Genomic DNA, 26,726 nt, shown 5'->3' with positions numbered 1-26,726 from the left:
AGGACCTTAGAGATGGACAAGGAGAGTGTCTATGGTCATCATCCCCAAGTTTGGAGGTGATGACTGGAGGGAAAAAAAGGGAGTCTCAGAGACAAGAGGGAAGCTGATGGGAGAGCCGCCCCCAGAGCATTCCAGGGAGAGCAGGACGAAGGTTGCCCCACAGAAGGCCCACAGCCAGGGCCTGCCCCTCCCCAGGGGCCCGGAGAGAGGCCTACAAATTCACAGAGGGAGGCCAGAGGTGGGGGGAATCTCCCTGCCAGGTGGGGGGAGCCCTCCCAGGCCCCCAGGGTGACTGGCTTGGCCATCTGCCGCAGACCTGGATGAGTGCGCCTTCCCGGGAGTGTGCCCCTCAGGCGTCTGCACCAACACGGCTGGCTCCTTCTCCTGCAGGGACTGTGAGGCGGGCTACCAGCCCAGCGCCCTGGGCCACACCTGTGAAGGTGAGAGCTCCCTTCCCCCGTCAGCATGAGGGAGGGGAGCACGGGGCGGGGTGGGGGGGTGCGTGTTCCAGAGACTAACCCACCACCCTTAGAGAAGGGAGTGACCAGACACGGCAGGGGCTGCTTCCAGGCCAGGGGCCCCTCTGTCCACCTCGGTCGGGTGAGCTGGGGACAGCCATCCTGGCCCCCCCCATCAGCAGTAACTGGAAAGACAACTGCCAGTCTGGGTCTGGGGGCTGATGAGCCACTAAACAGGGGAATTTGTTCCATGTCCGGCCTTCCTGGGTTCTCTGTAAGGGTGGGAGCTGGGAGTGGGTTTCGGAAAACATCCGCCTGGACCAGGCGATCTGTAGGCCACCTTCAAGCGCCTAGTTTCTGTGACCTCGGGTTCTCGGCATCGGTTTCCTTCACTGAGTTCTCATTAGTCGTCCCGTCGCTTCTCCGTAAAATCTGAGCTCTCAGCCATGGCGAGGGCAGCGGGTTTGGCCGCCCTAGGCCAGGGTTGCGGGCAGAGGCCGAGCGTCCCCGGGGACACCGTGTGGTCAGCCGGAGAAGCCCAGCAGAAGGCGCTGCAGTCACGCTGCTCCCCAGAGGCTCCCTGGCCAGCTGTGCTGCTGCACAAGGGGCCGATGCCTGTCTGGGTCCAGACTCCCCCGGCAGGGGACGGGCCCTCCGGAGAGCTCCCCATCGGTTCCTGTCCTTGGAGGTGCTGCCATAGGCCGTCTTGCTCCCTTGTGACCCTGCAGATGTGGATGAGTGTGAAGACTCCCAGGGCAGCTGCCAGGGAGGCGAGTGCAAGAACACGGCTGGCTCCTACCAGTGCCTCTGCCCCCCGGGCTTCCAGCTGGCCAACGGCACCGCGTGTGAGGGTGAGCCGCTGTGTGTGCCCGTCGGACACTGTGGGCGGTGGGTGTGGGAGGGGAGGTGGCAGCACGCCTGGGAGACGCCACTGCCTGCCTTCTCCTTGCAGATGTGGACGAGTGTGTGGGAGAGGAGTACTGTGCACCCCGTGGCGAGTGCCTCAACAGCCACGGGTCCTTCTTCTGTCTCTGCGCACCAGGCTTCGCCAGCACAGAGGGGGGCACCAGCTGCCAGGGTGAGAAGCCAGCTTGGCCATGTCCACTCGCCAGCAGCAGGGACATACAGCGCTCCCGGGGGTGGGAGGCTGAGCGACGACAGGGAGCCAGGCGTCAGGAAGGCGCTCAGAGTCTTCCAGCAGGGCCTCTCCGCAATGCCTACGACAGGCAGGTGCCCTCTGAACCCTTTGAGTGGCACCCATCTGCCCTTCATAGGGCCCCCATTCCAGGGCTCCTGCCTGCAGTCTGGCCTCTGGCTTCCAGCTCAGGACTCTTCCTCAGATCTGCGAGCCCCCAGCTGCCCTCTGGCTCTCCTCCAGGCTGCTTTGGGCCACTGGGTCATGTGGCTGGGTCTGCTGACGGCGGTCTCTGTTCTAGATGTGGACGAATGTGCAGGCACAGACCGGTGTCTAGGAGGACACTGTGTCAACACCGACGGCTCCTTCAGCTGCCTGTGTGAGGCCGGCTTCCAACCCTCCCCAGAGAGTGGAGATTGTGTGGGTAAGAGCTCCACGGGGAGCAGACGGGGCGCTGCCCCATGTCCGCCCACCTCCACCCCTGCCTGGTCCTCAGCTTCCCGGGACCAGGAACTGCAGGTTCCAGGAAGCAGAGCACTCTCCACAGATTAATCATCTGATGGATAATGCACTTATTGAGTCTCTGCTGACTCAGGACCTATCCAAAGATGAATGAAGATAATCATAATCCTTGTGCCAGCAGAGCACACAATCTACTTTTTAAAGCCAAACTGATTCAACAGACATTTATTAAACTCCTGCTAGGTTCAATGTCTTTTGCTAGGACAAATAGACAGTTATGGATGATGTTGAAATTGAGCAAGGGAGACAGATAGGAAGACAATTTTCTGCAATACACTTCGGTGAAGGTTTTATATAAAGAGTATCATAAAGTACTCTGCCATAGGGAGAAGGGGGTGGGGTGGGGCAGGAGTGACACAGGCAGCTAGGAGCTCAGTGCTTTCCTAAATAGCATATGGTCCTCTACCTAGACAATCATCCCTGCTGGGTCAGGAGAAATGATCCTGAACTTGATGCTTTGGAGTTGAGATGAGCACAGTAATCTGTAACAGACCAAGGACCCCGAAGGTTGTGGGACGTGACCTTATAATGCCAAGGAGGTGGGGCCGGAGCAGTGACCTGTCTATTTCTGTCCCCTCTCTTGGCGCTGGGGCCAGATATTGACGAGTGTGAGGACTATGGAGACTCGGTATGTGGGGCCTGGAGGTGTGAGAACAGCCTTGGCTCCTACCGCTGTGTCCTGGGCTGCCAGCCTGGCTTCCACATGGCCCCAACTGGAGACTGCATTGGTGAGTAGGAACCAGGAGGGCTGAGGACACCAATTTTTCATGTATCCAGGTAGAAACGACTTTGTCCTGAGGACCCCATTTTTGTAGCTGTTTGAAGTGTGTGTGTTTTCCGCACAGCAGGGCTTGTAGAGAGATTGAAGAGGAATGGCGATGTTCTTGAGTGTTCTTGTCCTGTGTTTACAAGTCACTTTTCACAGACCTTGGTGTGAACAGACCAAGTAATCCCAGCAAACAGAGCAAAAGTGTGCCCTATACTCTCATCCCCACTGTCCCACAGACATAGATGAGTGTGCCAACGACACCATGTGTGGGAACCACGGCTTCTGCGACAACACCGACGGCTCCTTCCGCTGCCTCTGTGACCAGGGCTTCGAGACTTCATCCTCAGGCTGGGACTGTGTTGGTGAGAAGCTGGCAGGCCAGCCAGGCTCGGGGCCCGGGAAGGGAAGGCCCGTGGGTCCTTGGGCCCATCTCCACAGATCTTGGCTGTCCTGGATGAGGCCCTAGGGCCCTCCTCCTGAAATGTTCAAGGTCACATGGCTCCATAATGGGTCCTCAGAAAGTGGGCAAGGAAGTCCACAACGGACGCCCTGACCGGCTCGGTAGGAGAAGCGTGGCCATGTCCTACCAGCAGGGGGAGCAAGCACAGTAGTGAAGGCCGCGGCCCATGTCCAGAGGCACGTCTGGAGAATGTGCACAGAGGGGAGGAACCCTTCCTCTTGGTCCCTTAGTGACCCTTTTCTGCCACCCTTCTCCTCTCTCCCTTCTCATGCTCTCTCATTTTTTCCTGCTAACTCCCTCCTGCTCGCCCCCTGAGACCTAGCCCGTTTCTTCTGAGAGGATGAGGGGAGGAACTGCCCACTGGGTGGGAGGCAGAGGGCCGGGGGGCACCGGCTGCGGCTTCTCCACCCACAAGCCTGTCCTCGTGCCTGGCAGACGTGAACGAGTGTGAGCTCATGCTGGCGGTGTGCGGGGCGGCTCTCTGTGAGAACGTGGAGGGCTCCTTCCTGTGCCTCTGTGCCAGTGACCTGGAGGAGTACGACGCTCAGGAGGGCCACTGTCGCCTGCGGGTGGCTGGAGGTGAGCGCACCCCATAGTTACCGCATCATTACACATGAGCGCTCTGTGGCTTACAAAGTGGTTCCGCTGCTCCGGCTCCCGAGAGGGAGCCTGGGCCAGGCCCCGAGCCGTGTGGGCGAGGGTGCCACATAGGACTGGAGGAGAACAGGGGAGGAGTCAGAGTATGACAAATGTCAAGACAAGTGGATGTCTGTCCCAGGCCAGGGAATGTCCAGGAGGCTCAGGACTGTGACAGCCCTACAGGGGCTCAGAAGAACTGATGCCAACTTAAGGTGCCTTGAGGCTGAGCTGAGCCTCACTCTCCCCTGCGCACCCCACCCCAGAGCTGTTGGGTGCAGCTTCTCTCCCCAGGCCGGACGAGGACTGAGCTGGCCTCCTCTGACTTGGGGAAAAGCAAGCAAGGCCTGGAACAAGGAGAGGTGGGAGGGGCTGAGGTACAGTGCGAGCTGAGGAATCGAGGGGCTGCCCGTATGGTATGCCACAGACCGGGGGAACCTCCCTGGCGGCAGGATGCTATACCAGAAAGAACACGGCTTTGGGCACCAGAGAACTGAGGTCAGGGCCACTTACAGCTGGAGGCCGTGGCAAGTCCCGTGGCTTCTCACAGTCTCAGCTGCCTCCCGTGTAAAGGCGGCTGATGATAAAATGCCGTCCGGAGCATCAAGTGAGACAATACAGGTGAAAGCATGGTGTACGCTTCCTGGTGCTATATAAATGTAAAACCTTGAAAATAAATTCAAAAGCTAGGGTGCCCCAGGGGGCCAAAGACAGACAGTAATAAAGGGCGTCTAATCTCACACAGGTCAGAGTATTCCTGAGGCCCCGCCAGGAGACCACCCCGTAGGCCCCGTCCGCATGGAATGCTACTCCGGGCAGAACGGCCAGCTGCCCTGCTCCAGCCTTCTGGGCCGGAACACCACACAGGCCGAGTGCTGCTGCACCCAGGGTGCCAGCTGGGGAGATGCCTGTGCCCTCTGCCCAGCTGAGGACTCGGGTAAGGCCCCCGAGGGTTCCGAATCCTCAGTGTCAGCTCTGTAGGGTGACGAAAAAAGGGGAGAGGGGAAGGGGGGCAGAGCCCTTCTGTTTCTAAGCTTGGATGGCTCCCTGCACAGCTGAATTCAGTGAGATCTGCCCCAGTGGTAAAGGCTACATCCCCGTGGACGGAGCCTGGATGTTTGGACAGACCACGTACACAGGTAACCTCCCTAGAGACCCTCCTCCCCCAACCCCACTCACCTGAAGGGGCCCAACCTGGTCCTCCAGGAGGCCCCGGAGGAAGTTCTGCATGTTGCCCCAGCCTCCCGCTCACTTCCCTCATTCCTGTCCCAAGGCTGACTGCCTGCAGATGTGCAGCTGGAAGGTCTGACCTGAGCCCCTCCTGGAGGTGTCTGTACAACCCAGCCTTGGTTCCTCTGCTCCCCTGAGGCTGAACCCTCCAGAACTATGATGCCAGGACTAAAGCAATCACGGGGCACAGGGTTGGGGTGGGGAGTACGGAGACAGCTGCTTATCCTCCCAGCCCCACTTACAAAGCCAGAAACTTCGGGGAACCCACACTCAAAGTGGGTAGTTCAGGTCTGAGCCCTTCAGTGCCCTAATCCTGAAGCTGAAGACAGAAAGAGAACAGAAACAGAAGTGGCTTTTCCTTAAGTGCTTGCTACGTGCCAAGCACTATGTAAGCACCTAACTATATTAACCTTTTAATCTTCCTAACGGCAGTAAGAGGTTAAGTCATAGCAGCCGCATTTTTTTTGGCAGGAGACTGAGGCAAGGAGAACTCAAGCAAGTTACCCAAAGACACCTGACTAGCAGGTGGCAGCGCCAGGATTCCCACCAGCAAGTCTGGCTCTGGAGCCCCTAGTCTTACGTTCTGCTTCATCCGGCTTCTCCCCTCATCTCTGCCCTCCCACAGATGCAGATGAGTGTGTGATGTTCGGCCCCAGTCTCTGCCAGAACGGCCGGTGCCTCAACACGGTGCCTGGCTACATCTGCCTGTGCCACCCCGGCTACCACTACAATGCCCAACGCAGGCGGTGCGAGGGTGAGGACGCACTGCCCCCCACCCCCACACCGGGCCACTCACCCAGCCCCCCGCCGGCCAGCCCCATCCTTGCTGGGAGCCCCCACTGCAGCAGGGGAGCTGGAGGGGTTGTCCGGGCTCGAATGTGAGCCCCTGCTGGAAAGGGATCCCCAGGGAGGGGCCTCCCAGGCGGGGCTGGAGCAGGGGAGGAGGGGGAAGCAGGGAGCTACTCTTCGTTATCAGTTACAAGAAAACCTCCTTCCATGAAGCCGGTCTGCGGGCAAGCTGCCTTCGTACCGCCCCACGCATCCCCTCCACCTCTCTGCCACCACAGATCACGACGAGTGCCAGGACATGGCCTGTGAGGACGGTGAGTGTGTGAACACTGAAGGCTCTTTCCACTGCTTCTGCAGCCCCCCCCTCACCCTGGACCTCAGCCAGCAGCGCTGCGTGAACAGCACCAGTAGCACGGGTCAGTCGGCTGGAGTGGTGGGGCGGCAGGGAGACTGGGTCTGGGCTGGGAGGGCTCACGTGCCTCTGGGCCCTGTGCCACCAGAGGACCTGCCTGACCACGACATCCACACGGACATCTGCTGGAAAAGAGTCACCAATTATGTGTGCAGCCAGCCCCTGCACGGGCACCGTACCACCTACACAGAATGCTGCTGCCAGGACGGCGAGGCCTGGAGCCAGCAGTGTGCCCTCTGCCCCCCCAGGAGCTCTGGTGAGAAGGGTGACCCGTGCCCACTCGGAGGGAGGGGCCCTAGGGAAGGGCCCTCACCTTGGAGGGAGGGATTTAGAAGGAGGAGAGCAATCACTGTGGCCCTGTCTCCCATCCCTATTGCTTGGGGACAAAGCCGGGCAGGGAGTCGGGTGGGGAGAAGAGCACAGCCAGGAACTCCCGGAGGGGACCAGTCCCTCTCCCCAGGCAGTGAGCTGGGGAACAGCACACCAGGCCTTAGCTACAATGAACTTGGCAGCTTGCTCTCTCCCTCCTCCCTGCAGAGGTCTATGCTCAGCTGTGCAATGTGGCCCGGATTGAAGCCGAGCGGGAGGCGGGGGTCCACTTCCGACCAGGCTATGAGTACGGCCCTGGGCCCGAGGACCTGCACTACAGCCTCTACGGCCCTGAGGGGGCCCCCTTCTACAACTACCTGGGCCCTGAGGACACCATCCCAGAGCCAGCCTTCCCCAACACAGCCAGCCGCGCCGGGGACCACCTGCCCGTTCTTGAGTCACCCCTGCAGCCCTCGGAACTCCAGCCCCACTACGTGGCCAGCCAGCCAGGTCTGTGTTGCTGCCCACGTGGGGAGGTGGTGGGCCCCACGGCTGTTTCACTTCTACCTCCTCTGGCTATTAATCACTCCAGTGGGGTGAGGCCACAGAGGAAGAAAAACCCACCAAGCCCTCTCACAGGTCCCTCAAGGGCCAACTCCAAATGCCCGGTCAGACCCTACTGAGGAACTGGGACAGGGGACACCGAAGAGGTACAGGACACCACCTCCTCCTCAAAAGCTTCCCTGAGGTTGTTGAGAGAGCGAGAGAAAGCAGGCACACCGCAGTCTCTGGTTCCCCCTCCACGCCACTCACAGTGTGCAGAATGACCAGCTCTACGAGCTCACGCTGGTGGCCTGAAACGTGCATGAAGGCTTTCTAATCACTTTAAAGTCCTGCTGTGGTGACCCGCTTTGTAAGTGGCAATGACCCCAGCACACGGGACTGGGATTCTAGGAAGTCGGGCCTGGCACCTGTGCGATGGATGAAGCTGCCACAGGCACAGCCGCCGTATCAGACTAAGACCGCACGGGGACTAGGGTCGGGTCTTTCTCAGGGGTTGGGAGCTGCTTAGAGAGGTTCAAGCAGATGCCTAAGTTCTGCTTTGTGTTGAGTGAGGCTAATCCCCTCTTGCTGCCAGTCTCCCCCCTCCCCTCAACAAAAAAACTACGCAAAGATTTTAACCATCACCACCAACAACAAAACCAAAACTGTAGACGCCCCCTTGCCGGGGCCGGGGCGCTGTGAAAGTAATGCGTCTCGGCCCTCCTGGAGCTGACCCGTAAAGCATGGCATGTCTCTGCCACCCCAAGCAGAGACACATACTTATTTCTTAAGGGTACAGCCTTTTGTTTCAGCAGCTTTCCATGAGGCTCCCAACCCTGCCTGACCTTAGGAGTTCAACAGCAGCAATCCTTCATGAGGAGCGGGAGGGCCCCAGGGTCAGGTGCAAGGCCTCAGCTTCCTTCTCTGACTCCCTCCTACCAGAGCACCAGGCCGGCTTTGAAGGGCTTCAAGCAGAAGAATGCGGCATCCTGAACGGCTGTGAGAATGGCCGCTGTGTGCGCGTGAGGGAGGGCTACACCTGTGACTGCTTTGAGGGCTTCCAGCTGGACATGGCCCACATGGCCTGCGTGGGTAAGTGGCAATCTGAGTGGCAATGAATACCCAGGGAGCTGGAGGACCCTGATGGCTCTAGGAGAGATTGGACCTGCTCTGTTAGAAATAGACTGAACTTAGGGTAGTTGGAAAATCCACTGCTGCCCCCTAGTGGGCCGTCCTGGAGCCAGGCCAGGTGGGAACCGTGCCACAGGAAGGTCTCCTGCTGGGTTTAGAAAATCCTTTCCATGGAGATTCCTAGGCAGAAGAAAGGTGCAGGAGACATGGTCACTCTGAGGCACAGGATGGGTTCACTACCACCAGCTCTGTGTCTCTGAGAAGCTTCGTGTTGAGCAGTGACTTCAGCTTCCGGTTGCCACATGTAGGATTCCACCGCAGGGCAGAGGCTCAGTGACCACAGCAGCAGAGGCACCTGGGCTCCCTACAGTGCTCTCTTCCCTCCCTTCCTCTTAGATGTGAATGAATGTGATGACCTGAACGGGCCTGCTGCACTCTGTGCCCACGGTCACTGCGAGAACACCGAGGGCTCCTACCGCTGCCACTGTGCTCCAGGTTACGTGGCCGAGGCAGGCCCCCCACACTGCACTGCCAAGGAGTAGCAGTGAGGGGTCAGTGTGGACAGCTACCTGGAAATGGGCCCCAGCCACGGGCAGGGGCCTGGAGGAGGCTTTCCTAGCTGGGAAGACATCATGAAGAAGCAGGCAGAAGGCCCTGCACCCCAGCTCCCAGCCAGACCTGCCTGCTTTTCAGCTCTCCCAGCTTAGGCCCTGGCTGTGAGCTTCCATCACTGCCTTCATGCCACCATGCCCTTGCTTGGCTCAAACACCACCAAATGCTTTAATGCTTCAGCCACTGGCCGCGAGGATCAGCGTATCATCTGTTCTGGCCTTGCTGTGGGATGCTTACCAAAGGATGGCCCTCATCCACCCCCTCAAGCTGCACAAACATGCAAGGTCGTTCGGACTCCTACTGCAGACACGCTTTCCCAGTCATGATCCACATAACATCCTGATGATTCCACAGCTGGGTCAGAGGTCACAGCTGCCCAGGTACGGTCCTTCAGTATCTCTTGAGCAAAAACGGATTGGCGGAAGTTTGGGGCATGACTCCAAGTCCTCCTCCTAAGAACCGTCACCTCAGTCAAGCTCGTCTGGGCCAGATTGTGCCACGTCTCCATCCTGTTAGCAGTGCTGTGGCCCCGGGCAGGGGCAAAAGATCCCCTCATCTAAGAGGAGCAAGACTGATACCAGCTTGCTGAGTGGAAGAGACACAGATGAAGGGGAGCACGGAGACTGAGAAAGCAGCAAGAGGGCAATACGGAAAATATGGGGAGGTGATAAGAAAGGGGGAGCCCAGGCTTTCAACAAGGCTAAAGAAAATGTTCGGTTGCTTTGGGTAAGCACTCACAGTCCACCCAGGACAGCTGCTGTGCACCACAACAAGGCTGCCACAGGACGGGGCCCATCTCCGATGACCTGTATTAAATACACACTGCTTCTTACATGACACAAATCTCTCCTGGGCTCTCCTTTTGTGGGTACCTGTTTGAGGTACTAAAAATAAAGGGGTCTATTCTCTGGCTCGTGAAATACAGTACAGTCTTGTTGAGGGGAAGCCAGATTCCCCACGTCGTTTCTTCTCTCTACTCAGAAGCCCTTCCTGTCTTTCTCTCAACTATGGGAAGGCAGGTTGGCATTCCTCTCAGTTGACAAGTAGAGACCCACTCCATCCTTGGCCAGCTAGAAGTTGAGAACCACGGTGGAATAAAGAAAGGTACATTTGGGCTCCTGTTTTTGTTTTTATTTCATATGAAACTAAATTTCTTTACTCTGTTGACTAAGTCTAAATGTTAGACACAAGGATGTGCCTATCCTTTTGCCAGCTCTGCCAAGAGCCTCTGATTGGGATCCAATGGGAAAAGGTTCTTTATTCTTCTAAGACAAGGAAAGCTCTGCCTTTGCATTTGTCTGATGAAAGGCAACGTAAGTAAACAAGACTAAACATGTGCCTGAAGACATGGAGATGAATACTATTTTCTTAATTTAATCTGGCCTGTCCTACCTGCTGCTCTCATTGGTGGCCATCCCATAGTAACTTATTGAATGCTTGTTATGTGCCAGGCACTCGACTGAGTGCTGACCACAAATTTCATTTAATCATCCAGCAATTCCACTTACTATTTTTATTCCCAATGTATACATGAGTAAATTGAGACACACAGGGTTTAAACAACTTGCTCTATGTCGCTGTACTAGTTGAGATGTTTTCAGCAGACAAAAATACATCGTTACACATTCCTAACAAAAGAAATGAGTTAAAACCACACCTGAGACACTTTTTAAAGGCTGTCAGATTGGCGAACATCAGAAGTTTGCTAAGACTCCTAGTTGGCAAGCTTCTGGTGAAAGAGAGACTCACATACGCAGCTGACAGGGCCTTAAAAGGACGCAACTTCTGAAGAGGGTAATATGGCAATGTCTTTCAAAATTATAGAAGCACTTACTCTGACCCTTCTAGGAATTTAACCTTCAGATATAGTCTCACCAAATGTGAAATGACACGTGTAAGAGGTTATTTATTATAGCATTACTTGTAACAGCAAAAGATCAGAAGCAATCAGTTGCTACAGGGGCCTAAAAATGAAAGAAAAAAAATTGCCCTAAATGTCTTGATAAGAAATCCAAACAGACTAAGCGGGGAAAGGCTGTAGAGCAGAGCAGACCGTGTGCTGCTATTTGTCTAAAGAAAGGGGAAAGACACCTGGGTATCTGCTGACCTCCTCCTCGCCACTCCGCCTCACACCCCACGGTTCAGAGAACTTCTTAGCACCCCTTCCATTTATGCGCTGGTGCTGCGCTGCCCCCCAGCCCTCACCTTCCTGCTCATCCTTCCGGAAAATCTTCATGCACATACACGTGTTTCTTTGTATCAAAAACATAAGTAGCATCCTATGCATGCTGTTCTGCACTTTGTTTTCACTTAATCCAGACTTGCACATAAAGAACTGTCTCATTCTATGTTATAATTGTATATTATTCCATTGAACAGATAAATCATAATTTATTTAATCAATCCCCTACTGATGGACATTTCCATTGTTTCCCCTCTCTTGCTATTATAAGTAATGCCATAAAGAATATTCTTGTGTATATGTTATTTCACATTATATCTATGGGATTATACCTATAGGGTAAATTCTTAGAAACAACAGTGGTTTGTGGGGAGGGTGACAGGGTGGATGGGTACAGGATTGGAAGACTTTTCACTGTATCCCCTTTTGCGTCTTTTTGAATTTTGTACCATGTGTATTACCTTTCCAAAAAATAAAATATTTTTAAATACAGCTTTGGCCATAGACTGCTTAAATGCTCCCTTCTTCATGTATTTATCTGACAATTAAAGCCACATAATTATTTCCGAACTTCTTAGAGCAAACTTTCTTTAAACAGCCCTGTAGCATTTCTGTGGAGAAAGGGAAAAGGGATTTTTTTTAAAAGAGCAATCAGAAACACCACTGCTAGATACCTAGAAAAGCAGAGGAGTTTCCCGCCATTGAGACAAACATTGAAAACTGTAACTATGTTGCAGGGGACAATGCTGGGTCCCAGGCACTACCAGCAGCACCTGTCCGCTCCCAGCCAGCACTGAAGGCGGACTACGCTACACAATCAGTGCTGCTTGCTTCTCTATATACACTCAATGCTGTATAAAATTAGACTGAATTAATAACAGGTTTCAACTCTTAGAAGTTAGAAAAGTTAGAAAGTTCTTGGACACCTACTTTAGTAGCCCTTCCTAATCTCTTCTAAGCCTGTTTTGTCCTAATCCCTTGGAATCTGTGGACATTCCCACACAAAGAAACTAAGGATGGGTGGGCCACCTACAGCTCCCATACTGCTAGTCACTAGCAACCACATAACTGAAGAGTTTGATTCCACCACAAGGTTAAGATATGGATGTTGACTAAGAGGCCCATGCCTTTTGAGCCACCAACATAAAGCAGATAGACAATAGGGGCACCTGGGTGGCTCAATCGGTTAAGCATCTGCCATCTGCCCTCCGCTTGGGTCATGATCTCCAGGTCCTGGAATGGAGCCCTGCCTCAGGCTCTCTACTCAGTGGGGAGTCTGGTTCTCCCTTTCCTTCTGCCCTGCCCCCTACTAGTGCTCTCCCTCTCTCTTGCAAATAAAGAAATAAAATCCAAAAAAAAAGGGGGGGGTCACACCTGGGTGGCTCAGTGGGTTAAAGCCTCTGCCCTGGGCTCAGGTCATGATCCCAGGGTCCTGGGATTGCTCCACATCAGGCTCCCTGCTTGGCAGGGAGCCTGCTTCCCTCCTCGGCAGGGAGCCTGCTTCCCTCCTCTCTCTCTGCCTGCCTCTCTGCCAACTTGTGATCTCTGTCTGTCAAAGGGATAAGTAATATCTTAAAAAAAAAAAAAAAAAAAAATACGCTGGAGCACCTGGGAGGCTCAATCGGTCAAGTATCTGTCTTCAGCTCAGGTCGTGATCCTGGAGTCCCAGGATCCAGCTCAGCCCAACACTGGGCTCCATGCTCAGTGCAGGGTCTGCTTCTACCCCTTCCCCTGCTCCTTCTCACTCTCAAATTAAAAAAAAAAAAAAAAAAAAAAAAGGCATATTCACAACATAAAGCAGATGCAGGGCTCCCTTACTTCTACTTCTTGCATCATATCTTAGTAGGGCAAAGGCAGGGTATGCTACCCCCAAACACTCTCTAACTTGCATAAATAAAACCAATTCTGCAACAATAAGGCCTTTCTCCTTGAAAGTAATGGGGAAGCAAAAAAATCTTCCAATGGATACCAGAAGAGTATCAAGTTTTCCTAAATGAATTTGCACAGTAGGCAAAATTTGTGAAAATATCTGCTGGTCTTGACCAGAAAGAGGGCACCTGATCATAAAGGGCCTGCAAAAGACCCTAAACCTATTTTACTAAGCTTACTATTTATTCCAAGCAAATTGCCCACTATCCCCTTGATGCTATTATTTCTCTATGCTCTCTGCTGTTAAAATTTCTACATCATCCTACTCCAATGGAAGCTTTTTATTACTACTTCGGATTTTCTCATGATGCTTTCTAGTGTGATAAAGTAAGGTGATTTCTCCCAAACCCACCCTTTCTAAAACACAGAATCCCAATTCTCTCCCATTAACAGTAGGTACTTAGATATAGGCATTCAAAGGGACTCTGTTCCTATCTAAGTGACCATTGCAATTTAATGGTTTATTTAGCAACTAAAGCATTTAAGCTCCTGCTCTGCATGAGTTTTAAAATCACAAAATCATGGGGCACCTGGCTGGCTCAGTCAGTAAAGCATGTAACTCTTGATCTCAGGGTCATGAGTTCAAGCCCCACGCTGAGTATTGAGCTTATTTTAAAAAATAAATAAAAATAAAGTGCACTCTTTAAAACGATATGTTTCAACATTGAAAAGGTAGCAAATGTCTTTTTAAAGAGGATGAAAAGACTTAGTCTGAGCTGAAAATCTAATTAGGCCCAGGTATGGGCAGCAACTTTAAATGTCTTAGTAAACTTCAACAGACGTTCCCGTGATTTGCTGTTTTCTACTTCCTCCCATGGAAATCTGCAAAGGTCAGGTTTCTGAGTGTCCCTTCCTTCCTCTTTGTACACACTGTACACATAACAGCTTGCTTTCTCTAAATCCTAGGTTTTCCCATATTGAAAATAGAAGTACCCAAGCTTCATCTTGTCTCTAAAATCTACATTTCCCTTTTTAATGGTAAATTCTTTTGCCGAATGACCTTAATTCCAATCCAGTCCAGAAATGCAAGTTTTTGCTGTAATGAACTTTTAGGCTATTGAGGAAAACAAGAGTTTAACCAATAATTTTTCCAGAAGCAATTTGGTTGTGGTTTCCCCACATGAGCATTAATAAATCATTTGTCATGGTGGTGGTATTTCTGTCTTTTTTTTAGTTGTCTGTCCATGAAGTTCTGGGTCCCCCAGCACTGACACACACTTACAACAACAATTGCTAGCTCTGTAGCCTAATTAAGTGCCATACCCAAACAAGTACTTTAAAATTCATTGGAATTTGTGGCTTCAAGAGCTTTTCTTTCAGCAACCCTAACATAAAGTTGCCAGGTTTAACAAATAAAAATGCACAATGCCCAGTTAAATTTGAATTTCAGATAAACAACAAGTAATTTTTAGTGTATGTCTCATAAAATAATTGGGACACCACTTACAATAAAAATCATTTATTTGAAATTCAAATTTAACTGGGCATCCTGCATTTTATCTGGTAATCCAACCTGAAAGAAAATCCCTAACCATCTATTATCTTTACCAACAAGGGGACCCCTTCTTGCTATGCATGAGACCAAAGACATTTTACACCATACGGTAAGTAAAGAAACTTGTCCTAAAAAGACTCAGTCATTGAGTAATCACAGAATCTTGAAATGTCTGTGTGAGTACAGAGTATGAGGCCTATTTTTTAAATGATTCAGGTTATCAGTGGGGCTTAGATCCAAGTTTCCTGGGTGATGGACTACTGGTTTTGTGAATCCAGCAGACCTGCGAGTAAGAGAGGAAAATGTATCTACCCTAACAAATGGGAAGCAGGGAATGGGCAGCACAGAAAATAAGGATGTAGGAGGAAAAGGAAAAAAAAAAAGTTAAGAAAGAAAGAAAAAGAAGTGTGTCACTAGCACATTCCAGAAGAGTGAGATGAAAAAAAGAAACTTTCCGTTCCTTTCTCATCCTTTCTAGCCTAGTAACCAGTGTTCAAGCTACCCAATCTGTGACCCTGATCCAGAACACAAGGACTAAGTAACTAAGGACTTTTTCAGAATGGAGCTTTTATACATAGCTACACACCTATGTACAAGCACCTGAGAAGTGACTCCAAATTTTGGAACCTTGGAGGCTCTACAGATTATAGCGGGCGGATTTCAACCAGTTAGTTTATCTAGATCACAGCACCTAGAGGCTTGGCCTTAGAAATGTGTGAGTGAAAAACAGATCGAGAGTAAAAGCTTCATATTCTGAAAATAACAGTGGCAAAACACAACACTCCTGGACTGAGGAAAATAAAACTGAGAGGAGGACATGATTGGAAGGAAACCTCTAGAATTCTACTAATCCTAGGTTCCTCAAGTTGGTACAAGCGGCAGCAATCTCTGGGTCACCTGTCATCACATCAAAGTTTGATAGAGAAGGATGAGCCACAGGAGCAGCCTTGCTGAGCTTGAGGATTGTTCAACACTTGAAATGAGCTTCGGATCAGTTCTTGGCTGAAGTCCACCTGGGCCCCTTTCACGAAGGCCAAGCTATCAGAGTCAACCACCACTCTCGCCCCGCCCTGTTCAAACACCCTGAAAAAGACAGAAGGAAGACATTAAGGACTATCGTAAACACCAAAACCATAATACCCTCTGAGCCCTGGGGTGCATATCCCATTTTTCCAAAACAGGAGAGAAACATTCCTTATTACCTCTAACAAGTGCTGCTTTTCTCTGAGGCAGAAAGGGTCAATGGAATGAATACTGGTAAAGGTTTAGGGATTTAGGCCTGGAATCCAGTCCAGCCTGACTACGCTAAGGACCCAGGCAGGCCAACTTCCCTCCTCTAATATAGTTATTCTGAATCATGACAACAAGTCCTCACTGTATTCCCACTGCGTGAGAAGGATGGTGTTGGGCGTTCTTAGCAAACCTTTTAAATTCGAAACAAACGTGCACTTTTATCCCTCCCACACATTCTCTGAGGACCCACCCCTTCCTTCTTGCCTGTCGTCGGGGTTGATAACTGTATCCAGGGAAAATTTGTATTGGAATCCAGAGCATCCACCTCCCTCCACCTCCAGCCTCAGGAATTCCGACCCTTCGGTGATTTCCAGAAGTCTCTGAAATGCAAAAACGGGGATCAAGAATGCCCGGCAAGAGGTGGCAGAAGGGTGGGCCAAGGGGAAGTCCCCGCACTCCTGGCCCTCGCCGGGGCGCCGCCGCCCCGCGTCCGACCTCCTACCTGGACGCAGCTGGCGGTGAGGTGGATCTGCCCTTCGCCGGCCTCGGCGCTGGAGGACGACGCTTCCCGACGAGCCTGAGGTCCTCGAGAGGCCGCGAGGAGCCTGCTGCACATGGGAGGAGGATGAGCCCGGGAGCAGAAGGGCACCTGGTCACTTCTACCTGGACAGCCCCCCGGCAACCCTGACGACCTCCACCTGGACAGCCTCATGCCAAGCCCTCGCCTCCCCCGCAGGCCTTCGTTCCCCCCTTAGTTCTGGAGGCGCAGAACCTAACACCCTTCCCAGGTGCCTTTGTAGGCTTGGTACCTGCCCCTTGCCCAGGGAGTGACCGCTCTCAGCGCCGCGGCCGTTAGGGACAGCCGGCGGACGGCAGCCATCTTCCTCCACAAACCCCGCCCCCCACGTCGCCCCAATCCTTTTCTCCACCTGGGCCTTTCGGAGGCGGGACCCACAGAGACCCTGCCCCCGAGCGCACCTATTGGGTGGTGCTGGAAGAGAAGAGATTTGATTGGCTAGAAATGCTACCATTTACGGAAGCGAAGGCGCACCCACAAAATCCAGAGGCGCGTCTGTGCGAGGAGGCGGCGGGGCGGAGATGGATCCAAGCCTGCGGAGCGGCGGAGCGGACCAGATGGGCGGAGATAGCTGGCGTCTGGGCGGGACCGAGGCAAGCTCGGTTCTCCGGACCGGGGGGCGGGGCGCGGGCAGGGCCCGCCCTGGATGCTGGTGATGAGTGGCCTGACCAGGCTCCTCCCCCGGCCCGCCCCGGCAGGTTTATCTTGTGACTGGGACGATCCCCTCTTCCTTCCTCGCGCTTGGAACCTGTTTAAGCTGCGATGCGTTTCTTGGTCGCCGCGTTCCTGCTCCTGGCGCTCGGCGCCTCCGCCCTGGCGGAGCCGGTGCATTTCAAGGACTGCGGTGAGCCCCAACCTGCCCGAGATTCCCGCGCCCTCTCGGGGACCCCGCGCCGAGACCCCCCGGCTAGGTTGGGCGGGTCCCGCCGGTGGCCAGGCTGAGCCGCTGGAGTGGGCCGGGGTCGGGGAGAAGCTGCGGGCGGCGAAACCCAACGGCAGACAACTTTGTCTCTTTCCTGAGACGCGTGGTTGGGGTCCCTGAACACCACCTAGAGCTGGGCCTTTTGCTGAAGTTCCCTAAAGTTTGTAGGGCAAACCACTGGAGATCCCAGTGCTGCGCGGGGCGTGAGCGGTGGGGCGCAGAACTTTGTGTACGCCTCGTATCTTGGATGACCTCTCCCTCCCCACGCCGCTTGCTTTTATATTTTTAATTTCTCTTTTGCTGACAAGTCAAAAGCCAATTCTCCTTTTCATAATTTGCTCCATTGCCGCTTCCCTTGGGCTATATAATTTTGTGATTCTTAATCACTGTTTCCTCCTGTACGTAAAACTCGTGTTACTGGTCACAGCTTGTGACACATAACCCACTCTTTTCTCTGTGATAGGGATCTTTTTTGGGAAATACGAGTGGGGGGGGGACTAAATAGTGAGTCAAGTCTATGGAATTATTTGTTCGAGCAGAACTTTCCAGAAGTGAAAAGGTGCGATGGTAAGTGAAAGAAGACATTTTATAGAATCTGGGAGCTGGAGGAAGCTTGGAGATCCTGGAGTCAATTCTTGAACTCCAGAGATGTCGGGTAACTTACCCAAAGTCACCCAGCAGAGTGGGAATGAGACTAAGTTTGATCCTTTGTATCTAGTGCCCAGGTAATAGTAACTGCTCAGTAAATGTGTTGAAAAAGTAAATGAGGGAATAGATAGTCTCCACTGTATCATCGAAGTTTATGTTGAGGCAAAAACAAAGTTGGGCTGGGGACAGGATTGATTAAAGAGTAAAGACTCCAGGCCTCTTAATACTTAACAAATGCTGTTCCACTGAACTACAGGCACTTGAAAGATGCTATTATCGCCTCAAATTACTGCCTTTCCCTCCATTAAACTTAGTGGCCAAATTTGGATGAAGATGTTATATTAACTTTATTAACTCATTCAGCCCTCAGGATCTGTTTTACAGATGAGGAATCAGGCACATGGAGTAACTTACCAAGTTCTTAGAGCTAGTAAGCTGTAGGAAATTAGTGGGTGTTTGTGAACCACTTTGGCTTTCAGTGGTAACATTAAATTAACATTAAAAACAACAACTATGGAAACCAAATCCAGATACTGTTCTGCTCATTTGAAAAAAGCAGCTGTACACCTATGGCAAGAACTTAAGGGAAGGATGGTTTCAGTTACAGATTTTCAATTGACTTCTGAATTGGGAAATAACAGTGTAAAAACATCAGTGCCCACATCAAAGGATTTTCAAGTGCTGCTTTACCACTGACCCTTCCCCCTGGAGTGGTATTTCCTCAAGTAAGCAATGTGGCCAAGCAAACTGGTTTTGCTGTTTTTGCCAATTAGGACTGAGGAGTTTGTTCTGTGGACATTGAAAGTCCAAGCACCTCTTGCCAGTAAAAGTGGATGAAGGAGCTCCAAGTACTGCGCTTTCCTCGGGTCCTCCTAGAACATGTGACCCACTCTGGAAAGAAGCAGGTAGAAGTGGACATTGAAAGCTCTAGCATAAGCACTGATCTTCAGTGGGTTGTTGATTCAAGTTCCGGATATCTGTTTTCCTGTCTGTAGAAGATAGGAGGACACAGTGAGTGGAAGACAGTGCTTGCAGAAGGGAGTTCTTGCAGGTGTATTTTGAGAACTTTGCTCATGGTGGAGAAGCAAGCGGGGGATGAGGGACTGCAAGTTATTATTTACAGACCTCCCTGGAGCAGTGTTGGTCAGTTTGATGAAACTGTCCCAGCCAAGAGCAGGCACAGGCTGAGACCTTCCACATGAGCTTCTCTTTTCATATCCGATGGGCTGAGCAAACCTGGTGACTGCAAAGGAGAGGCCCACTTTTTGTGTCAAAAAGGAACTTGCTAACCCACCCAGGAGCAGCTATTCTAGATTAAATTCGAGGATCAAATCCCGATGAGATGGTAATAAAATGAACACCTACATAGCGCTCCTATGTTGCAAACACTTACCTAAGAGCTCTAAGTGTGTTAGCTCACTTACCCTATGAGGCAGTCACTGTTAACTTTCCCCCCCTTCCTGTTTTGAGGTTTTGCAGTAAGTCCTGGAGCCTGTGAGCTTGCAAACCCAGGTGTCGGTCCCAGAGTCTATCTCTCAGCCTTGATGGCTGAATGGCAGAGCTTAAGCTTTCCTGGCCGTGGTGGGGGTGGGGGGGCCGCGCAGGGAGGGTGTTTCCGTGGCGCCTGGCTGGCTCAGTTGGTTGGGCGTCTGCCTTCAGCTTGGGTCTTGATCCCAGGGTCCTGGGAATGGAGCCTCAGCAGGAAGCCTGCTTCTCCCTCTCCCTCTGCCTGCCTTTCCCCATGGTTGTGCGTGCTCGCTCGTTCTCTCTCTCTGTGGCAAACAAAATCTCTTTAGAAAAAACAAAAAAACTTTCCTTGGTGTTAACAGGCAGTTTGCTTGCTTTCTCTCCATGCAGCTGTCCAGTTTCAGGGGCCTGGATTTTACTGAACCCATTTAGGGCAAGGATTTATTGGGAACAAATGGCACTTTTGTCTTCGTTGAGACTGCAGAGATACACGGTGTGTCCCAGAGACACTTATTTTGAAGAACGCGTGTTTCCGAAGTGGAGTATACGCTTGTATACTGCAGATGCATTCTTAAGATTGCTTTCACTGGTAGGGGTATACAAAGCTCGGTGACCACCAATTTGGAGCGAAACCAGGACAGGATCAGAAGAACATGGGTGGGGGGCTAGTTCAGGAGCAGCCAGTCTCCATGGCAGCCCTGAGCCCTGAGCCATCACTTGTGCCATAAGTATGCTGTTTTAAATCCTGGCTGGTTCAGTCGTTAAGCATCTGCCTTGGGCTCAGGTTCCTGCGGACCTCTCCCCCCCCTCCCTGCATTGCCCTGCTCAGTGGGAAGCCTGCTTCTCCCTGTCTCCCTCCCCCTGCTTGTGTTCCCTTTCTCACTGTCTCTCTCTCTCTGTGTGTGTCAAATAAATAAATAAAATCTTTTCTAAAAATTTTAAAAAAATAAATCCTGCATGGGAAAGGAAGGAGGGGTGGGGATGACTTTCCCTGGTGTAGTCCTCCCAAGAAGATACAGAGCAGGGCGGCTGCCTTTTTATACTTACCCGATTTTCTTCATTTCCCCTTCAGCCATCAAATATGAAGAGTTTCCCAGAGAGCAGGGCACATTCCCATTAAGTAGAGGACAGCATAGGTGGTTTATTTCCCCTCCTATTCCAATTCATTTTTTCTTTTTGTTTAACAGGTTCTGGGGTTGGCGTTATAAAGGAACTGAATGTGAACCCATGCCCCACCCAGCCCTGCAAACTGCACAAAGGCCAGTCTTACAGTGTCAATGTCACCTTCACCAGTAGTGAGTACAAGTGGCTGTTGCCTTCAAGTTTATCTTAAAGCCTAACAAGTCTCAAGTATTGGAATGAACGCAGGGATGTGGGGCAGAGGCATTGCAGTCAGGACGTCCGTGACCTCCCCTTCCTGCTTGTGCAAAGCTCGGACTTACCTTCTTAAGGAAATTCGCTGGGGACCCAAGAAAAAAAATCTAAGCTTCATTTCTAGAAAGGGCATCTACTTTGAATCCTTTCCTCACTTTCTATCCTGTGGAACTAGATGGGACAGTCTAATAAGAAATCTCAATGTTCCCGTCATCTTCTGTTCTTAAGCCTAAAGACAGCTCTAAATCCTAGAGTTGTTACCCTGCCCCCTCTATTGTCCCAAACCAAAAATGTGCTTTGTAAACAAGAGTAATGCCCAATCCAGAAAGAAAGAAAGAAAGAGAGAGAAACAGAGCCAGTACTCTGGATCTCCAGGATATCCTAACAACTAGTTAGTTGCCCTAATTTTATTGTATTTATTCCTTCTACCTGCCCATCTTATGATATAGAGGTTAGAGGGAGAGCAAGAAATACACCTCTTCTTTCTATTCTTAGCCAGTTTCTAAAGGGTTCTCTCTTCCTGTTACAGCCCATGGCATTTCTGTGGAGCTCCCTTTCCATTTTGTTCTTAATTTTCTAATGGAACCCTCCGGGCAGGGCATTTGAGAATCCAGAGACCAATCTTCTAAAACTCCACAAGATACCCTGTACAGGGACGCCTGGGTGGCTCAGTTGGTTGGACGACTGCCTTCAGCTCAGGGCGTGATCCTGGAGTCCCGGGATCGAGTCCCACATCAGGCTCCCAGCTCCATGGGGAGTCTGCTTCGCTCTCTGACCTTCTCCTCGCTCATGCTCTCTCTCACTGTCTCTCTCTCAAATAAATAAATAAAAAATCTTTAAAAAAAAAAAAAAAAAAAAAAGATACCCTGTACACTTGACAGAGCTGATGTAATTAACAAAGTTTACTGCCAAAAACCTCTGTGACTTTGTTGGATAAGGTTATTCACGTAGCTCTGATTCCCCCAAGAAACCGGAAGACCGTTAAGAGCAAGGTGGGAGTGAGAACAGAGAAAACAACTGTCTTGGTTGCTTTTTTTGTTTTGTTTTTAGAGTGAATACTTAGTCTGTAGCATTCACAGAGTATTAGGCATAACTACAAAGAGAAATAGACCCTACGAATGAAGAAATACAGACTTGATGATTTGTTCTCCTCGCAATGCTGTTGCTTGGGACCATATCTTAATTTTTTCCTTAGGGTTTTGAAATAGGCTGTTCCCTTTACTATCTAATTCTCTTTTGTTCCTCTTAGATATTCTGTCTCAAAGTAGCAAAGCTGTGGTGCATGGCATCGTGTTGGGCATCCCAGTTCCCTTTCCCATTCCTGAGGCTGATGGTTGTAAGAGTGGAATCAACTGCCCCATCCAAAAAGACAAGACCTACAGCTACCTGAATAAACTGCCCGTGAAGAATGAGTACCCCTCCGTAAGTGACCTTGTCTTTTGGGATGCCAAAGGCCTGTGACTAGATGAGAACTCTGAGGGGAGAGGAAGAGAAGATTGGGGTCGGGGTCCTTCATCTGTCTGTGATGAAGCACAGAAGCTCGGGGGGTGAGGAGATGAGTGGGAATGTTAGGAATCCTGAGGTAAGGCAGATCCTCTTCACCACGGCCCTCTGTTCTTTGTCGCCTCCTGACGCCATTTTGATACACAATGTTTGCCTCCATCCCCCTGACCACACTTCGCTGAGCAATATTACATCGGCTTTATGAGTGAAGAAATTTGAGCCTCCAGTGTTAAGCAGTAGGAACAGAGTCCACTCTGCTCAGAAACATTACATCTCGATCTAGAGCCAGGCCTTGTGACCCCCAAAACCTAGGCACTGTTAAAAGATTGTAGGCAGGGGCGCCTGGGTGGCTCAGTGGGTTAAAGCTTCTGCCTTCGGCTCAGGTCACGATCTCAGGGTCCTGGGATCGAGCCCTGCATTGGGCTTTCTGCTCAGCAGGGAGCCTGCTTCCCCCTCCCTCTCTGCCTGCTTGTGATCTCTGTCTGTCAGATAAATAAATAAATAAAATCTTAAAAAAAAAAAAAAAAAAAGATTGTAGGCAGATACCAAATAGTTCAAGATGCCAAATTATCAAAAAATCCTGGTTTCTCCACTAATCTCTTAAGAGAACAGTAGTCTCCCAGCTCCATAATAGAAAGGTCACTTTCTCCACACACTTCTTTCTCCCCTGCATCGGTCTCCAGCCCCTACCTTGCCCTCTGACTCACCCTGCTATACCTGCTTCTTTTCCTTCCAGACACTTGTGAGGCAGAACCTGTTGGAATGGGCATGTGTTAAAGATAGGAATCCTGATGGGCAGCCCTGTCAGGACCCCTCTCTCTCTTGAGAGCTTTTCCTTTATCTTCCCTTACTAAACTTCTATGACTTTACTCACCAAAAAAAAAAAAAAAAAAAAAAAAAAGGAATCCTGATAAGAATGGAGGAAGTAAAGGGATTCCTGTTTTCCATAAAGGAAAACAAGCTGCATTTTTTTTTGGAAAGGAAATCAAGGAGAACCCAGCAGCAGCCTAGCCATTTATTTTTTAGGAGTGGCAAGTCATTGAAGAACATTGCAAAGAGACTCTCATAGCGGGTATCTGTGTTTGAGGAATGTCAGAGACCCTACAGGTCAAGAACAGGTTTGTAGATTCATTTGCAGAGTATCCATAAAATCACTGGCATTTCTGAGTCTCTGGTCCCTCACATGGAGTGTCTGATTAGGGCCTGCCACCTCATAGGCATAGGCATTTTGTATATGGTAGTTATTGTTAAGTGAATAACATTTCATTTGAAAAAAGGCTTAAACTATGTTATTTTAGGCATTAAGTGAAACAGTAGTTAATGTGTTCTAGTCTTGAAAAATAAATTTCCAGAAGCCAGGTTTCCTGGTCACTCATGTGTTGAAAGAAACGTACAAATTAGAGGTAATAACTAATAACAGGTAAGCAATTATCTACATAAGAAGGGACTGGAAAATTATCAGAGATTTATTAAGAATTAGAAGGGACCGGGGCACCTGGGTGGCTCAGTGGGTTAAAGCCTCCCCCTTCGGCTCAGGTCATGATCCCAGGGTCCTGGGATGGAGCCCCGCATCTGGCTCTCTGCTCAGTGGGGAGCCTGCTTCCCTTCTCTCTCTGCCTACTTGTGATCTCTTTCTGTCAAATAAATAAATAAAATCTTCAAAAAAAAATTAGAAGGGGCAGTCCATACTATACAAATCAAAGCAGAGATTTCTAATGAGGTGTGTTATTATAAAAAAAAAAAGTTCAAGTTACAACTGAAGCTATTTTGCTACAAAGCGTTACTGTTCCAGAAATTATTCATACTGTTCTAAACTTCTGACATCCTTTGTGTGTTAGCATCTTCAGTACCAGTAACAAGGTATTTTGTTATGGCTACGAATCGGACATTCTGCTCTCTGCTCCTAATTGGTTATGCTTGGAAAGAGCTGGCTCGGACTGCCAAATCTATAAGAAATTGTTTAAATGTAAAATTACGTCCCATGCAAGGCTTCGTCATGTACCGTTCATCTCCGAGGGACAAGAACGCTTTAGGAATTCGATCCCACGAGTCAGGGAGGTGAGCGTGTGGCGCCACTAACACCGAATCACACGTGGGACTTGGTTTGCTCGTGTGAGCTCAAGTGCACTGGCTGCACCCACATCCCAGGCAGCCCTCCTGATGGCGTGATTCAAGAAGAGAGAGCTGGGCGCCTGGGTGGCTCAGTGGGTTAAGCCGCTGCCTTTGGCTCAGGTCATGATCTCAGGGTCCTGGGATCGAGTCCCGCATCGGGCTCTCTGCTCGGCAGGGAGCCTGCTTCCCTCTCTCTCTCTGCCTGCCTCTCCATCTACTTGTGATCTCTCTCTGTCAAATAAATAAATAAAATCTTTAAAAAAAAAAAAAAAAGAAGAAGAGAGAGCTGAGGAATTAGGCAGTTTGTTACTAGGAGTCATAGTTAAACCTGTTCTGGGTTGAGGCGAGGCCCTGCTTTCATTTTTCCCAATTCTTTTTCTCTTTCTCCAGATCAAACTGGTGGTGCAGTGGGAGCTCCTGGGCGACAAAGGCCAGCATCTCTTCTGCTGGGAAATCCCAGTGCAGATCGAAGGCTAGACCTGCTGCCGCCAGTATGTCCGTCGGGGGGTGAGAGAGCACAGGAGAAATCCTGTCTAACCTAGATCAGTGCCATAAGATGAAAGGAATTTCCACACCACTGTGTTATGCCTCTCCGCCTCCAAAGGGTTCCAGACCCCCTTTCCTGAGAGCTCTGAACTATTGCCCTTGTAGTATCCTTTGTGAAGGGGTAGGGGAGAGATGAGAGAAGGAGGGGGATAGGCATGGCTTGACTTGTCTTCAGTGTTTCTTGCTGTTAGGAGAAGGAGGGTCCAGCAGTCAGGACCCGAGTGAGGCTGTGTAGGGCTGTGGGTAACTTGCCCTCGGGTTACAGGCCCTGGCAGCAGAGAGTGGGTTCCGGACCTCTCCCACCTCCTGGGATATCACATCTTCAGGTTCCTCGACTCCAAGTGCCTCCTTGAGTTCAGCGCGTTGGGCCAGCGCCTCAACTCCGCTGCTGGACGACAGTGACTTGCTGTCCGGCGGTGCCCAGCCTCTCGGTGGAGGGGAGGTGCTCTGCCACACAAACTCCCCTCTGAGCAGCCGGTCCTGTATGGTGATCTCCTGTCTCCTTTTCTGTCTTAGGTGGTTTTCATTAAATGCAGCACTTGATAGCAGATGTTTGATTTTTTTTTTTTTTTTAACAACACTAACTTGTGGCTTCCTGATGCCCCTGGAAATGTCCTTTTGAAGTAAATAAAACTTGGCAGTCTTGTCTTCTGCATGTTGGTGGTGGTCACCTCTTCTTTCAGAGTGTTTTCCCCCAGATCTGTGGAAGGCAGACACCCGGTCCCATGGTCCCACAGTGCAGTAAAGACAGGACACATTCAGTCACTGCCCTTTCTTCCCTCTTCGCCCAATTAGACTTGGCCGGTTTTATACAAAACAACATGATAGTTTTGCTTTATTTTGCACACTCTTGACACCACCAGATGTGCTTGAGAGAAGCGGTGAAAGCAAACACCACCTAGTTCAATGATAACATGTGAAAGGTCAAGGGAACTCAGCGGGGGGCAGAGAGCAAGAGGTTGCAGGTTGGCACAAAGCATAGTAGTCTTTTGGGAGCCATAACCTTGAGGAAAGCCTAGAAGCTTAAAAATGAAAGGGGTAGTTGTGGCAGATAACGGCCAAGTTAATGAAATCTTGGTGTTTATTGCTTTTGAAGTGCAAGTATAATCATGGGGCGTGTATTTCACTGCCTGTTTTAATCAGTGTACTGTCCATCACCTTTTAGCAGTCACAGGTGCGACAGCCCTATTCATGAATGAGTTGGGGAATGTGGACCTTGAAAGGCCATCCCTTTTAGATTGGGGTGCCTAGGCAGCAAGTAAGTCATGTGGTCCAGTTCAATTCATCCCACTAACTTCGCTAGAACCTTGGACTTCCTTGGCTTGTGAGTTTCCCAGGAAAACCACCAGGGGACAGGCATAGATCAGGAATAAAATTAGCAGCAGCCAAGACTTACTGGTTAATTCCCAGAACCATTCAACCACTGTCTTCTTTACTGAGACACTTTGCGTATCCTCTCAAGTTGTGTCCAGGGAGTCAGCCCACTTGTGGGTGTTGCCAGGATGGGCCCTAGGTCTGTCAGACCCGGACGACTCCGGAGGTAGGTAACTGCTTTGGGTTCTGGCTTCCGACAGCCGGTAGTTGGATCCTGTCTTCGCCAGTTCATAGGACTACCAGGGCAGTCTGCAAATCCCTTAACCTCTCTGTGCTTCTGTTGCTTCATCCGTTAAATAGGTATAATGGTATACCTATATACAGGTATAATGAACACCAGGGCTACAGCGCCTAAACG

The 26,726-nt window shown here is 50.7% G+C and overlaps 3 protein-coding genes across 5 annotated transcripts in view; 2 read left to right on the top strand and 1 right to left on the bottom strand.

Annotated features, from left to right (window-relative positions):
* LTBP2 (latent transforming growth factor beta binding protein 2) overlaps window positions 1-10,406 on the top strand; it is a 100,044-nt gene extending 89,638 nt beyond the window's left edge. The window contains exons 22-36 of the mRNA XM_044232445.1: window positions 315-440; window positions 1,187-1,309; window positions 1,411-1,536; window positions 1,895-2,017; window positions 2,712-2,843; window positions 3,121-3,246; window positions 3,780-3,923; window positions 4,726-4,917; window positions 5,036-5,119; window positions 5,836-5,964; window positions 6,278-6,415; window positions 6,500-6,667; window positions 6,949-7,230; window positions 8,206-8,355; window positions 8,791-10,406. Of these exons, the coding sequence (XP_044088380.1) occupies window positions 315-440; window positions 1,187-1,309; window positions 1,411-1,536; window positions 1,895-2,017; window positions 2,712-2,843; window positions 3,121-3,246; window positions 3,780-3,923; window positions 4,726-4,917; window positions 5,036-5,119; window positions 5,836-5,964; window positions 6,278-6,415; window positions 6,500-6,667; window positions 6,949-7,230; window positions 8,206-8,355; window positions 8,791-8,936 (2,189 nt within the window). The 3' untranslated portion in view covers window positions 8,937-10,406. The remainder of the gene's footprint in view (window positions 1-314; window positions 441-1,186; window positions 1,310-1,410; window positions 1,537-1,894; window positions 2,018-2,711; window positions 2,844-3,120; window positions 3,247-3,779; window positions 3,924-4,725; window positions 4,918-5,035; window positions 5,120-5,835; window positions 5,965-6,277; window positions 6,416-6,499; window positions 6,668-6,948; window positions 7,231-8,205; window positions 8,356-8,790) is intronic.
* Window positions 10,407-14,560: 4,154 nt separating this feature from the next.
* ISCA2 (iron-sulfur cluster assembly 2) lies at window positions 14,561-16,734 on the bottom strand. 2 transcript variants are annotated; one of them, XM_044230899.1, is made up of 4 exons: window positions 16,655-16,734; window positions 16,348-16,453; window positions 16,110-16,225; window positions 14,561-15,695 (listed from the first exon to the last, which is right to left on the bottom strand). In XM_044230899.1, exons 1-4 carry the CDS (start codon window positions 16,723-16,725, stop codon window positions 15,521-15,523), a joined length of 468 nt encoding a protein of 155 aa, XP_044086834.1. In that variant the 5' UTR covers window positions 16,726-16,734; the 3' UTR covers window positions 14,561-15,520. The 2 variants fall into 2 exon arrangements, with proteins under 2 accessions (XP_044086834.1, XP_044086835.1); XM_044230900.1 differs by having other exon boundaries at window positions 16,348-16,450.
* Window positions 16,735-17,110: 376 nt separating this feature from the next.
* Window positions 17,111-25,649, top strand: NPC2 (NPC intracellular cholesterol transporter 2). Of its 2 annotated transcripts, XM_044230445.1 has the most exons (5): window positions 17,111-17,266; window positions 20,647-20,754; window positions 22,083-22,255; window positions 24,839-24,939; window positions 25,321-25,649. In XM_044230445.1, the coding sequence occupies exons 1-4, from the start codon at window positions 17,185-17,187 to the stop codon at window positions 24,923-24,925; spliced, it is 450 nt and encodes a 149-aa protein (XP_044086380.1). In that variant the 5' UTR covers window positions 17,111-17,184; the 3' UTR covers window positions 24,926-24,939; window positions 25,321-25,649. The 2 variants fall into 2 exon arrangements, with proteins under 2 accessions (XP_044086380.1, XP_044086379.1); XM_044230444.1 differs by having other exon boundaries at window positions 17,112-17,266; window positions 24,839-25,649.
* Window positions 25,650-26,726: the final 1,077 nt, after the last annotated feature.

This window comes from Neovison vison, chromosome 13, assembly GCF_020171115.1.
Source record: "Neovison vison isolate M4711 chromosome 13, ASM_NN_V1, whole genome shotgun sequence".
Lineage (NCBI taxonomy): Eukaryota > Metazoa > Chordata > Mammalia > Carnivora > Mustelidae > Neogale > Neogale vison.
Note: the sequence above shows the minus strand (reverse complement) of the source record. Positions and strands in the feature narration are given on the sequence as shown.

Bases quoted from the DNA above. Each gene is read 5' to 3' on its own strand.
- ISCA2 (XM_044230899.1), bottom strand. From the start codon at position 16,725: ATGGCTGCCGTCCGCCGGCTGTCCCTAACGGCCGCGGCGCTGAGAGCG. The intron at 16,454-16,654 runs GTACCAAGCCTA...TCCCATGTGCAG, and splicing joins ACTCCCTGGGCAAGGGGCAG to CAGGCTCCTCGCGGCCTCTC. The intron at 15,696-16,109 runs GCAAGAAGGAAG...TGTCTTTTTCAG, and splicing joins GTTATCAACCCCGACGACAG to GGTGTTTGAACAGGGCGGGG.
- NPC2 (XM_044230445.1), top strand. From the start codon at position 17,185: ATGCGTTTCTTGGTCGCCGCGTTCCTGCTCCTGGCGCTCGGCGCCTCC. The intron at 20,755-22,082 runs GTGAGTACAAGT...TGTTCCTCTTAG, and splicing joins CAATGTCACCTTCACCAGTA to ATATTCTGTCTCAAAGTAGC. The intron at 22,256-24,838 runs GTAAGTGACCTT...CTCTTTCTCCAG, and splicing joins TGAAGAATGAGTACCCCTCC to ATCAAACTGGTGGTGCAGTG.